This window comes from Phoca vitulina, unplaced genomic scaffold (assembly GCF_004348235.1).
Source record: "Phoca vitulina isolate PV1807 unplaced genomic scaffold, GSC_HSeal_1.0 scaffold26, whole genome shotgun sequence".
Taxonomy (NCBI): domain Eukaryota; kingdom Metazoa; phylum Chordata; class Mammalia; order Carnivora; family Phocidae; genus Phoca; species Phoca vitulina.
Genome location: NW_022589729.1, coordinates 20,414,192 through 20,427,144, shown reverse-complemented (window position 1 = coordinate 20,427,144; position 12,953 = coordinate 20,414,192). Strand labels below are relative to the sequence as shown.

The 12,953-nt window shown below is 48.3% G+C and overlaps 1 protein-coding gene across 4 annotated transcripts in view; it reads left to right on the top strand.

Annotated features, from left to right (window-relative positions):
* The window catches only part of ATP2B4 (ATPase plasma membrane Ca2+ transporting 4), a 90,856-nt gene that overhangs the window by 58,604 nt on the left and 19,299 nt on the right, over positions 1-12,953 (top strand). For all 4 annotated transcript variants that reach the window (XM_032422085.1, XM_032422088.1, XM_032422086.1 and 1 more), the window contains exons 9-15: positions 736-950; positions 1,299-1,541; positions 2,109-2,350; positions 5,703-5,934; positions 6,857-7,036; positions 7,894-7,981; positions 9,518-9,624. In XM_032422085.1, coding sequence (XP_032277976.1) covers positions 736-950; positions 1,299-1,541; positions 2,109-2,350; positions 5,703-5,934; positions 6,857-7,036; positions 7,894-7,981; positions 9,518-9,624 — 1,307 coding nt within the window. The remainder of the gene's footprint in view (positions 1-735; positions 951-1,298; positions 1,542-2,108; positions 2,351-5,702; positions 5,935-6,856; positions 7,037-7,893; positions 7,982-9,517; positions 9,625-12,953) is intronic.

Below are 12,953 nucleotides of genomic sequence, written 5' to 3'. Positions count from 1 at the left end.
TTTAAAAAAAACTCTTTGTGCCTCAATTTCCTCATGAAAGGGGATGATAATACTAACTATCTCACAGGGGTTTTGTGAGGATTAAATGAGTTAGTGTTTGTGAAATGCTTGCCTGGCCTATGTAGTAAGCACTATAGAAATATTTGCTTATTATAAACATATAAATTATTGTCATATTCTGTCTATGCCATGTCAAGAGAAAGGTCAAGAAGCACCGTTCTAAAGGTTAGCCATGTGGGTGACGGGCTAACACCATAGGGGCATCGCTGTAAACAAGTCAGGTGAATTACCCGACGTTCCTCAGCTGCTAGGGGAGAAGCCCAAATTGATAAATTCCTAGGAAATAGGCAAATACAGTCACTACATTATGAATTGTAGAAAGAGGGTAGGTCTGAGTTAGATTCATAAAATGCTGTTTTAGAAAACTAAACCAATTCCTTATTTATGAATGAGGAAACAGGCCCGGAGAGAGACAACGACTAGTCCAAAGCCACCAGTCGAGTCAGTGCCGTGCTGAGACTAGAACTGTGTCTGTGGATGACAAAACCAGCGTCTTTTCCCCTCCCCGACAATGTACACGCAGCCGAGAACGGATAGGGGATTTGGGTGTGACTCCCCAGAGACAGTGGATTTAAACCTTGGTAGCAAAGGCTCCACCTCGTGCCAGCCCCCTTCTGGCTGGGGCCCCCGGGGACACCCTCGAGCCTGGGCTCTGGTGCCTTGTTTCCGGGACAGGCCTCATCATGTCTGCCATCACGGTTCTCATCCTGATCCTGTACTTTGTGATCGACAACTTCGTGATACAGCGCAAACCATGGCTATCGGAGTGCACTCCCATCTACATCCAGTACTTCGTCAAGTTCTTCATCATCGGTATCACCGTACTGGTGGTGGCCGTGCCAGAGGGGCTGCCCCTGGCCGTCACCATCTCGCTGGCCTACTCTGTGAAGGTGAGACCGCAACGGGGCCGCCTCTTCTTTGGGGGCAGAGGTGGGAGGGGAGAGTGCTGGAGCCTCCGCCGAAGGGACGGGCCATCCTGTCTCCGCAAACTCCGGGGGGCGCCTCAAAGAGCAGAAGCCTCGGCACCGCTCGGAGACGAAAGGACCGTCTGGATCGGCTGCATCCAGGTTGAGGTAACCCAGGAGCATCTGAAGAAGATTCATAAAAATTGTCTCCTGCATTGTTGTGCAGACAAGAGCATGAGACGTGGAGACACGTTGGCTAAAAAATGGCCTTTGACCTATATTTGGCAGAGCTCCGTCGGTCTCCTCTCAAGTCTGTTCTCATCTCCTTTGTAGAAAATGATGAAAGACAATAACTTGGTGCGTCACCTGGATGCTTGTGAGACAATGGGCAATGCCACGGCCATCTGCTCTGATAAGACCGGCACGTTGACCATGAACCGCATGACTGTGGTACAGGCTTACATCGGAGACACTCATTACCATCAGATCCCAAGCCCCGACGCCCTCGTGCCCAAGGTCCTGGACATTATTGTCAATGGCATTTCTATCAACAGTGCCTACACCTCCAAGATTCTGGTAAGCTCTTTCTTTACCTGGACACTTAGAGTGGGTGGTTGGAGGGGACCATTAATTTTCTTTGGACAGAGGAATTTTCTCTTGTTTATTCTGCCTGAGTTGCCACCCCACATTCCCGCTCCCTCCTCCTCAATGAACATGTTTGCAGTGACGAGGGATTGATTCGTGGGAGTAGAGTTGGGGGTGGGAGGCAGGTAGAAATCCAGGTGTCTGAAATGCCCACCAATCACCATATCATGGCAGTATCTCTAGGAGAGATGGGTTTGTCAGGGGTAAATTACATACTTTCTAGAAACGAAGAGAGGGTGTTCAAATGAGACCCACCCAGAGTGAGAGACCAGCACCATCCCGAGGGCAGACTAGAACATCGCGAAGCCCAGGATGGCTCGGGGACCACAGTTACCGCTGACCGCTGTCTGCTTACCCTTGGAAAAAAGACAAATGCGGTCTCGCCGCGTGGGCTCCGGGCACATACATGAATGTTTCATCGGGGAGTTCTTTCCTTCCTAAGGTCTCTCCCTAGTCAGGGAAGATGTTACTCAACAGCATATCCAATTTTTCCCTCAGCCTCCGGAGAAGGAGGGAGGCCTCCCGCGGCAGGTGGGCAACAAGACCGAGTGTGCCCTTTTGGGCTTTGTCACTGACCTGAAGCAGGATTACCACGCCGTGCGCAGCGAGGTGCCCGAGGAGAAGCTCTACAAGGTGTACACCTTCAACTCCGTGCGCAAGTCCATGAGCACGGTCATCGAGAAGCCCAGCGGCGGTTACCGCATGTACAGCAAGGGCGCCTCCGAGATCATCTTGCGCAAGTGAGCACCCCTGCCCCCACTTTTCCTTCCCTTCCAGATCCTCCCCGCTGGAAGGTCTGGGTGACACGCGAGCCCCCCTTCCAGGTGGTGACACCATCACTAATGGCTGAGCCCTTATTCAGGCCGAGGCTTATTTTCGAGTGCCTCGGGTGTCCCCTTCTGCTTAATCTTCACAACCCAGTGCAATAGATGCTGTTATCATCCCTGTTTTACAGATGAGAAAGCAGAGGTACGGGAAGTAAAGTAACTTGCTCAGGGTGAAACAGCTAGGAGTGGCGCAGCCAGGACTCAGACCTCAACAATCCAAGCTTTCATCTTCTCCTGTGAAACCCAAGGAGTACCCACGGGTTACTAGGAGTAGAAGGGTCCACGCGCACTGGTGCGCCTAGGACATGTTGTGAGTTCGGTTCTAGAATTGCCGCAACGAAACGAGGCAAATGAGTCTTTTTGTTCCCCAGTGCATACAAAACTCATAGTTACACTAGATTGTAGTCTGTTAAGTGTGCAATAGCCTTTTGTATAAAAAAACAACGTACATACCTTACTTTAGAAATACTTTATTGCTAAAAAATGCTCGCCATCATCTGAGCTTTAGCGATCATCATCTTTTCGCTGGTGGAGGGTCTTGCCTCCGTGCTGCTGGCTGCTGGCTGATCGGGGCGGTGGGTGCTGAAGGACCAGGCGGCTGTGGCAGGTTCTTAAAATAAGACAATGACATGTGCGGCATTGATTGACTCTGTTTGTGAACGATTTCTCTGTAGCATGAGATGCTGTTTGATAGCATTTTATCCACAGTAAAACTTCTTTCAAAATTGGAGTCATTTCCCCTCAAACCCTGCTGCTGCTTTATCAACTAAGTTTATGCACGATTCTAAATCCTCTCTTGTCATTTCAACGGTCTCCACAGCATCTTCATCAAGAGTAGATTCCATCTCAAGAAACCATTTTCTTTGCTCATCTGCAAGAAGCAACACCTCATCTGTTCAAGTTTGATCATGAGATTGCAGCCATTCAGTCCCATCTTCAGGCTCCGCTGCTAATTCTAGTTCTTTCGCTGTTTCCCCCACATCTGCACTGTCTCCCCTGAACTCTTGAACCGTGAGGGTCAAAGTCATCCATGAGTGTTGGAATCAACTTCTTCCAAACTGCTGTTAGTGTTGATATTTTGGCCTAAATCACGAACGTTCTTTATGGCATTTAGGCTGGTGAGTCCTTTCCAGAAGGTTTTCAATTTACTTAGCCCAGATCCATCAGAGGAATCTCTATCTCTGGCAGCTATAGCCTTACAAAATGTGTTTCTTAAATAATAAGTCTTGAAAGTTGAAATTACTCCTTAGTGCACGGACTGCAGAATGGATGTCGTGTTAGCAGGCATGAAAACAACATTGATCTCGTTGGGCATCTCCATCAGAGCTCCTGGGTGACCAGGTGCATTGTCAGTGAGCGGTCCTATTTTGAAAAGAATCTTTATCTGAGCAGTAGCTCTCAACGGTGGGCTTAAAAATATTCCATAAACCATGTTATAAACAGATGTGCTGGCATCCAGGCTTTGTTGTTCCATTTATAGAGCACAGACAGAGTGGATTCAGCATCATTCTAAAGGGCCCTGGGATTTTCAGAATGGTAAATGAGCACTGGCTTCAATTTAAAGTCACCGGCTACATGCGCTCCTAACAAGCAAGTCAGCCTGTCCTGTGGGACTTTGAAGCCAGGCACTGACTTCCCTGTAGATGTGAGAGTCCTAGATGCCATCTTCCAGTACGAGGCTGTTATATCTACATTGACGATCTGTTGTTTAGTGTAGCCACCTTCATGAATGATCTTAGCTAGACCTTCTGGATCACTTGCTGCAGCTTCTGCCTCAGCACTTCCTGCTTCAGCTTGCACTTTTGTGTCCTAGAGATGGCTTCTTTCCTTAAGCCTCATGACCCAACCTCTCCAACCTCTGCTGCTTCAGACTTCTTCTGCAGCTTCTTCACCTCTCCCAGCCTTCATAGAATTGTGGAGAGTTAGGGCCTGGCTCTGGATTAGGCTTTGGCCTGAAGGGAATGTTGTGGCTGGTTTCATCTTCTATCCAAACCACTCAGACTTGCTCCAGATCAGCAATAAGGCTGTTTTGGTTTCATGGGAGCAGCGTTTTTCATGTCCTTCGAGAACTTTTCCTTTGCGTTCACAGCTTGGCTGTTGGGCACAAAAGGCCTAGCTTTCAGCCTCTCTCAGCTTTTGACTTGCCTTCCTCACCAAGCTCAGTCATTTCTAGCTTTTGATTTAAAGTGAGACGCATGTGACTCTCCCGTTCACTTGAGCACTTAGAGGCCACTATAGGGGTATCCATGGCCCAATTTCAATAGTGTTGTCTCTCAGGGGAGAGGGAGGCCCGGGGAGAGGAAGAGAGAAGGGGAAAGAGCCGGGCAGTGGAGAAGTCAGAACACACGCAACATTATCAATTAAGTTTGCCACCTAAATGCACGTGACTGTTGATGTCCCCAAACAATTACAATGGTAGCATCAAAGATCACTGATCACAGATCACCGTAACAAATAAAATAATGATGAAAAAGTTTAAAATATTGCCAAACTTACCAAAAAGTGGCACAGAGACATGAAGTGAGCAAATGCTGTTAGAAAATTGGTGCCAACAGACTTGCTCGATGCAGGGTGGCCACAAACCTTCAATGTGTAAAAAAAAAGAAAACAAAAACAGTATCTGCGAAGTGCAGTAAAGCAAAGTGCAATGAAACGAAGTATACCTGTACCTAAAATGCCGGGCCCATAGCAAGTACTAGAAATGCTAGTTGTATGTCCCCTTTTCCTTCTCACGCTCAGTTCTGATTACAGGAAGTTGCATAACTTCATCAAGTGGCTAGACTGTTCACGGGTCATTAAAGCGGACCTGTGTAGGTCCAGGGCCAGTAGCTGAATTAACCGGCGTCTCTGTTTGGCTCTAGCCACCTTCTTTCAATCAGTCCATACTTGTGGAGCAGGCCCTATGCACCAAGTACCATTCTAGTACTATGCTAGTACCGGGAAGTAAAAATGTCTCTCCACCTTTGAGAAGTTCAGAAGAGCAGGTGATCCATCCACAAATGACCCTTGGTGTCACATTCACAGATGAGTGGATGAATAGGACCAGACGACATGGGAGAGTCACATCCTCCGCTTACCTAGACCTTATCCACCTCCAGACCACCTCACCCCAGCCAAAAGGGACTCAGCGGGACAATGGACAGATTTCTGGCCTTGGGACAGTTGTCTGTACGAGTAATGCGGAGGCGCCAGAATGTCTTCAAATGAGTGTAGAGACATATTGGGTGGGAAGGGGGTGCCGCCTCCTGATTGTGTGCCTCCCCAGGTGTAACCGAATCCTGGACAAGAAAGGGGAAGTGATGCCATTCAAGAATAAGGACCGAGACGAGATGGTCCACACTGTCATCGAGCCCATGGCCTCCGAGGGCCTCCGAACCCTCTGCATAGCTTACCGGGATTTCAACGACGGAGAGCCCGCATGGGACAATGAGAACGAAATCCTCACTGAACTCACGTGTATCGCAGTGGTGGGCATTGAGGACCCCGTGCGCGCTGAGGTGAGGCTTTGGCTTTGGCCAAAGGGTAAGAAAATATGAAGGGAAGCCTTCCAACAGCCTCTGGCCCATGAGCAAGGCAAGCGTGACGTAATGGGAAGCCAGCCCAGAGTCACGGGAACTGGGGGGACTCATTCCATTTCTAGCTGTGACCCCAGGCAAGTTACCTAACAGCTTCTCACTTACAGGAATAGATGTTTCTGTGCCTCCTGCTTCACAAAACTGCTGTAGAGTGCTGAGCTGGTAGAAGCTGGCATTCTGACGGTTATTGCTGTCGGAGGGGTGAGAGGCATAGGTTTTATCGAGCTTATGATCTGGTGCCTAAGAACAGTCAGGAGGCGGAGTTAACCAGAACACCAGCTTTGCCTCCAGCCACCTTCTTTCAATCAGTACATTCTTGCCAAGCGCCCGCAGAACAGCTGAACCGTATTCCAAACACTAAGGCACTGAAAAAGTCTCTGCTTATAAGAAGTTCAGACAGATGGACTATGAGTTGGTCAAGGCCCAAGGGCACGGGAAACTATAAAGAATTGACTGGTTGGAGTACGGGCCAGGGAGGTGGAGAATGGTAAAAACTTCTCCTAGAAAGAAAGACAGTGGCCAAATCCCGAAGTGGTGTGTGTGTGTGTGCGTATATTATATACACACCCTACTAAGGAGTCTAGACTGTAGGGAGAGGAAGCTTTCACTCCTGGCTCCTGAAGCAGATTTCCTCTTCAACTCATGGTACAGGAAGGCAAATTCAAGGGTAGTATTACGGGTAGGACAGAAGTGAGGTGGCACCAAACAATAAACAATGACTAGACGTGGCCTGTCCCCATGGTGCCGCTCCTAGAGTGCTTCTCTCCTGTCCACAGTGAAGGGACCCCGGACAGGGGCAGCTCAGCAGGCCTCACCGCCCCCACCTCCTCCTTACTCTCCACAGGTACCCGAAGCTATTGCCAAATGCAAGCGAGCTGGGATTACTGTCAGAATGGTGACAGGTGACAACATCAACACAGCCCGGGCCATCGCCACCAAATGTGGTATTATAACACCTGGGGATGACTTCTTGTGCTTAGAAGGCAAAGAATTCAACCGACTTATCCGCAACGAGAAGGGAGAGGTGCGTCCTGGCTGGGAAGACCCAAGGCCTCATTTGGCACCTGGTTGTGGGGGGTCAGGGGGGGGCGGCTCTCACATCTGGGACACGCATCTGGGACACGGGAGAAAGTGGCTGGGTTTTGTTGTTCTTGTTTGTTTGTTTGTCTTGAAGATCTAATTGGCTTTATTAAATGGTTTCATGAATTGGGCAGCATCCCATATAGCAAGTAGGGGGAGCTGTGAGGAGTTGGACTGCAGGTGCGTGGTTTTTAAACTAAAATCTATTCAGAGCGAACCTTCTACCGGGGCTGCTCAGGTGGGAAAACTGGGAGTTTTCTTTCTTCTCTTTATCCTCTGTCATAAGCTGTCTTTTGAGACAGTGTCACTGACTTCCTACATCTTCCCGATTGCGTTCAGTCATGGGATGCTTTCGTACCGATTCCCCTCCACCTCACCCTCCTGTGTCGCCGCCCTGTGACTAGTGGTGGGTGGCACGGATCTGCGAGAGGATGTGGTCTGGGTGTGGAGCAGACCAGAGCTTCCTGGTCTGCACAGAAACCAAACTGGAGACCTCAGAAGCACCTTAGCCAACAGTGGGCCCTGGCCCACCTCCTGTCAAGGGTCCAAGAAATAGGGCATTGGCTCCCCAGTAGGGAACTGGGAGGGAAGTGAAGAAACGCAGGGCCTGAACGGTCACCATCAATAAATCTGGCCCTGGGGACTGAGCTGGCTGTTTCGTCTCCCCTGGAGGCCGTGGTAACACCCACCACGGGCTGTGGCAGGCCAGCTCTCCCAGAATCTCAGAGCGCAGGGAGATGTAAACTTCACCCAGATGGCTGTTCTGAGCTTGACTGACCCAGTGTGGTCTGGTGTTGGCAGGTAGAGCAAGAGAAACTGGACAAGATCTGGCCGAAGCTTCGAGTCCTGGCGCGATCATCCCCCACGGACAAGCACACATTGGTAAAAGGTGAGCTCGGCTCCTGACCGGGTGCCTGGGGCAGATGATGGCAGGCTGGGCAACAAGACAGAAAACAAGAACCACTGGCCAAAGCAACTCTCTTGTCTTGAATAGGAAGGTCCCAGGAGAGCTGTCCAGCTCATGGCGGGGCAGGGAGGGGGCAGACAATTTAGCAAACATCTACAAAGAAGACCTGTAATAAAGTTGTCTTTAAACATCGTATCTTGTTTGCCAATATTACTGTGTACTAGTCAGAGCGGGTTAAATTGTTCCCATTTTGCCAATGAGGAAGTTTGAGGCTGAGAAGACAAAGAACTTACCCAGACTGCCCCGCTGGTGAGCGGAAGTGGTACAGTTCAGCCCCCAGGTCTCTGTCTTCAAATCACCCGGCGCTTTCTCCAGCACATACTGGCCGCCTTCGGGCCCCCGCTAGGCTACCTGACGAGGACGGACTCAGAGCTCCGAGCGCCACCAGGAAACAATTGACAGCCTTTGGGTGATCCTATAGAGCCTCCAGCATCGGGAAGAAAGGAAAGAACAAAGTAGAAAGGGAGGTGGTCCACACACTCACACTCACACACGCACACACTTCTATGGCACCAGCCTGGACTCCAGAGAAAGGGCATCCAGGTTCCATGTATGTGTGTGTAGATGTGTGCACACGTGCATGTGTGTACCTGCTGGGGTCCCACTCTGACCCCCTGATCTCCTGTCCTCTCCTTGGCCAGAAGCAGCCAGCCTCCTGGCAAGTGTAATTTTCCGCTTTCACTCTTCCCTCCAGTCGTTTGCTTCCTGCTCCCGCTCAGGTAGCACACAGCCTCGTTGGCCGAGATAGGATGGAATGATGGCTGGGCTTCACCCGCTGGCTGTGGGACCCTGCAAGGCCTTTCCCCTCTCTGGGTTTCAGTTTGCTCATCTGGAAGGTGATAGGAGTTGCTCAGAGCATGGATCTCTCTGGATCCCCTCCAGGCCTCTGATCGTATCATGCCTGCTGCGGCTTCGGGCTGCCTGTTACTGGACCCTTGGCTTCTCCCCCTTCAAGGTGCTGTGCCTGCTGGCGCGGGAGGCTGAGACCCTGCTCCCCCCACCACCACCAGGGGGCAGGAGAGCACCGTCCGCCAGGTGCCCAGTCCGCCAACCTCAGCCCCTTGGGGCCTGGTCTTACCCCTTCTTGTGGTTGTTTTCAGCTAGTAGCTGGACTTCGATGTATAAATGGTCTGTGTTTCTTGCCTGCTGCCAGGGTGAAGGCTGGACGAGGCGCTCCTCCAGCCCTGCCTCTGACCTTCAGACAGCTGAACAGAACAAGGCAGACCAGTGGCAGCTCCTCAGGAGCTGACAGATCTGTCGGCGCTCAGAAGGGGGGGTTACACTTTCAACATGCTATAAAGTGAGCTTGTCACCCACAAAAAAAAGAAAAGAAAAGGAAGGGAGGTGGTAGCAGGGACCAGGGAAGAAGAGCCACAAAGGGCCTCGGTGGGGAGCAGAGGGCTCCCACCCGGCCTGCGGTGGTTCCTGTGGACTCACCGGGTTGTACTGTTTTCCCAGGCATCATCGACAGCACTGTTGGGGAGCAGCGACAGGTGGTGGCTGTCACTGGTGATGGCACAAATGATGGGCCTGCTCTGAAGAAAGCAGACGTTGGTTTTGCCATGGTAAGCAGCTCGGCGCGCTGTCCCTGCCTGCAAGCTGCCTTCTCCACCCGGAAGCCAGGACGGGCCCCTTGCAGCCTCCTGCTTCCAGTACCTTCACCCCCTCCCTGTGCTCTCTTCTCTGACACCATCTCTCCTGCTGACCTGGCTGGTAAAAGTCTGTGTAATGGGAGACCCATCAGGTATGAAGACTAGATGACCCAGGCAGGGAAATCATGACGCCTCATTACCATGAACGTGGTGATGTTCTAGGCAGAGCATAGAACATTCAGGTTCCCTATGAAGCATGTATGCCATGGTCAGCACTGTCCATCCCTCTGCTTTTCACTTGTGAGACCAGGAGCATCAGAATCACTTGGAAAGTTCATTTAAAATCACGTATTACAAGGTTCCGCAAGTGGATATCTTGATTCAGTAGCATCTGGGTCGGTCCCAGAGATGTTTGGCGTTTCCTAACAGCCACGCTTGTTGATTCTGATGTTGCAGCAAATGTGGAAGCCCCCAGATGGCCAAGGACGTCCTCATACCCAAGTGGCTTGTGATTGTAAGCCTCCCGTGTGTATTGAACTATTGGTGATTTTTAAGCGGTGGAAGGAGATTCAAGAAGTAATCTGTCTTTACGGTGCTCCCTTTAACAACAGCAACAACAAAAACATCGTTTCTAGGAAGTTTCAAGAAGATACAGAAGTAGAGAGAATAGTTTAATGAATCCCCATGTACCTGTCACCCAGCATTAATTATCAATACCTGGCCCAACTTGTTTCACTGAATATCCCCCCCTCCCCACTTCTCCCATCTCCAGCTGAACTGTTCTGAAGCAAATAAAGGACATCACATCATTTCATTTGAAAGAATGTTAGTATACGCCTCTGATAAGTGTGCATCGAGGACATACATCTAGAAGAATCATACCACCAGTCATCTAGTCCATCCCCCCATTGCCCCAAGTGCTTTATAAATTCTCTTTCTTCGTCCAAATCAGATCTAAATAAGATCCATACACTGCAATTGCTTGCTGTGTGTCTTAGAGCTCTTAATCTATAGCAGGAGTTTTTGAAGCATGCTCCTCCTCCCAGCTGGGCCTGGAAACCTATAGAAATGCAGATTCCCAGGCCCACCCCAGCTCTTCTGGATCTGACAGTTCAGCGTGGGGGCCCAGCAATCTGGGCTTTCACAAGCCCTTGACATTTCTGTCACACACTAAAGGTTGCGAACCACTGGTCCTATAGGATCCTTGTGTCAGGGGTCCCCAAGACCAGCCTTTACATTTGTGGATTCACTGGATGGACTCATGAGACTCAGCATAGAGTTGTACTCATGACTAAGATTTATTGCATGGGTACGGTAAGGGAGAAGTCTGGAGGAATCCACATGCAGGCTTTCTGCTCTCTCCCTCAATGAGGGCTCACACAGAGCACACTCTTGCCCTGGCAACACACGTGTGATGTTTCTACCCGGGGAAGCCCATCAGAGACCCAGTGCCCAAAGTTTTTATTGGGGTTGGTCATATAGTCACTTTGCCTAATACGTGCTAAGATTCCAGACTCCTAGGGGTGCCTGGGTGGCTCAGTTGGTTGAGCATCCAACTCTTGGCTTTGGCTTGGGTCATGATCTCAGGATCGTGAGATCGAGCTCTGCATTGAGCTCCACACTCAGCAGGGAGTCTGCTTGAGATTCTCTCTCCCTCTGCCCCTCCCCCCATTCACACATGCTCTCACTCTCTCTCTGTCAAATAAATAATTAAATCTTTTTTTTTTTTTTTTTAAAGAGAGATTCCAGATTCCTAGAAGGAAAGCAGGTGTTCAAGAGAAAACATATTATTCAGGCACAGTCTAGGCACAATGAACCACTAATTAATTTTCAGTTAATTGTTGACTGGGAGCGTTCTAAGAGCCAAGGTCCCAGATGCCAACTCAGGGCCAACCTCACAAATAGCCCTTTCTAAGGATAACAGCACACTATGTTAGCTCTCCTGCCCAATCCCCTCCATCTTTTTTCCTAGCTATTTAATTTTGAAGGAACCAGGCTGGTTGAATACATAGAACAATGCATAGCATGGATTTTGTTGATTGTATTCTTGTCATATGCAATCAGATTCTAGATCCCATCTTTCATTAGGGGCTGCAAAATAATGTCCAGATTTTCTCTATTTATTAACTTGGAGACTTCTATAGAAAGAAACTTGCGCTCAAGGATTATTTGGTTACTCTGAGGTTGAGGTTCAAGTTCCTATATGAAAGGCAGCTAAATGCCTGATCCTTTTTCTTTATTTACTAGTTTTCAAAATGAGTTGACTTTTTAGGATACTCCAAAGATGACCAATGAATTATACATATATATGTTTTTAAATTTTATTTTTTAAGTAGGCTCCATGTCCAACACGGAGCTTGAACTCATAACCCCAAGATCAAGAGTTGCACATTCTAGTGAGTGAGCCAGCCAGGCACCCATGAATTATATTTTTTAAATTAACTCTACTAAGTTACTCCACTAAAAACAGTTCATTGTTTATTTTTTTAATATCAATTTGAACTCACAGATTTAAGTATATTTGATGTGTTTCAATCCATTGCCTTTGTTATTATTTTGACGTTCACATTGACTTGTCAGTAGCCTCATGAGTACTGCTGGGTCCTTTAGATACAACCCCAGTTGTCCTTAATACCTTACTTGGCTTCTGGCACGATAAGATGTTCCAGAATCATCATACATATTTCTCATCCTAGATCTGGAATCATCCATTTCTCAAAGAGTCCTGCTTTTTAGTAAGAAATGGTACTTAGAGACCACAATCTGAATGTCGGGGTGTTCCTTACTACCGAGTAAATCATTGTTTCTAGATCTTTTCAATGGTTTTGGTCAAAGCTAGGAAATATATCTTTTATGTCTCTTTTTTGTTTTTGCATTTCTTTGTTCTAAAGATAAAATACTTCATGAGTCCATATTGGTATTTTTAATTGAAATTCAGAATTATAGAACTCTAACTTACTACTTTTATTTAACTTCCCTAATTTTATGTTTATATCTCTTAAGCTGAAAATTTTGATTCCTAATGGCATTAACATAATCCTTACTGGTTTTACCCCAAAATATAAGTAACAGTCTCAAAATAGCAATAATAATACAATTACTCTACAAAAAACAGTTCAAGATTTCTCTTGTAGTTCTTTTTATCCTATAGGTATACTCTGCTGGGTTCTACCATCAAGGTACTATGTTTTTTTTTAAAAGCCATTGGAATATTTTTCCTTTGTGTGACTGTGCTACCCACTGGTTATACCAGTTTGTTTATACCATGTTGCTTTCCATTTTAGAGATTGCTTCTTTTTTTT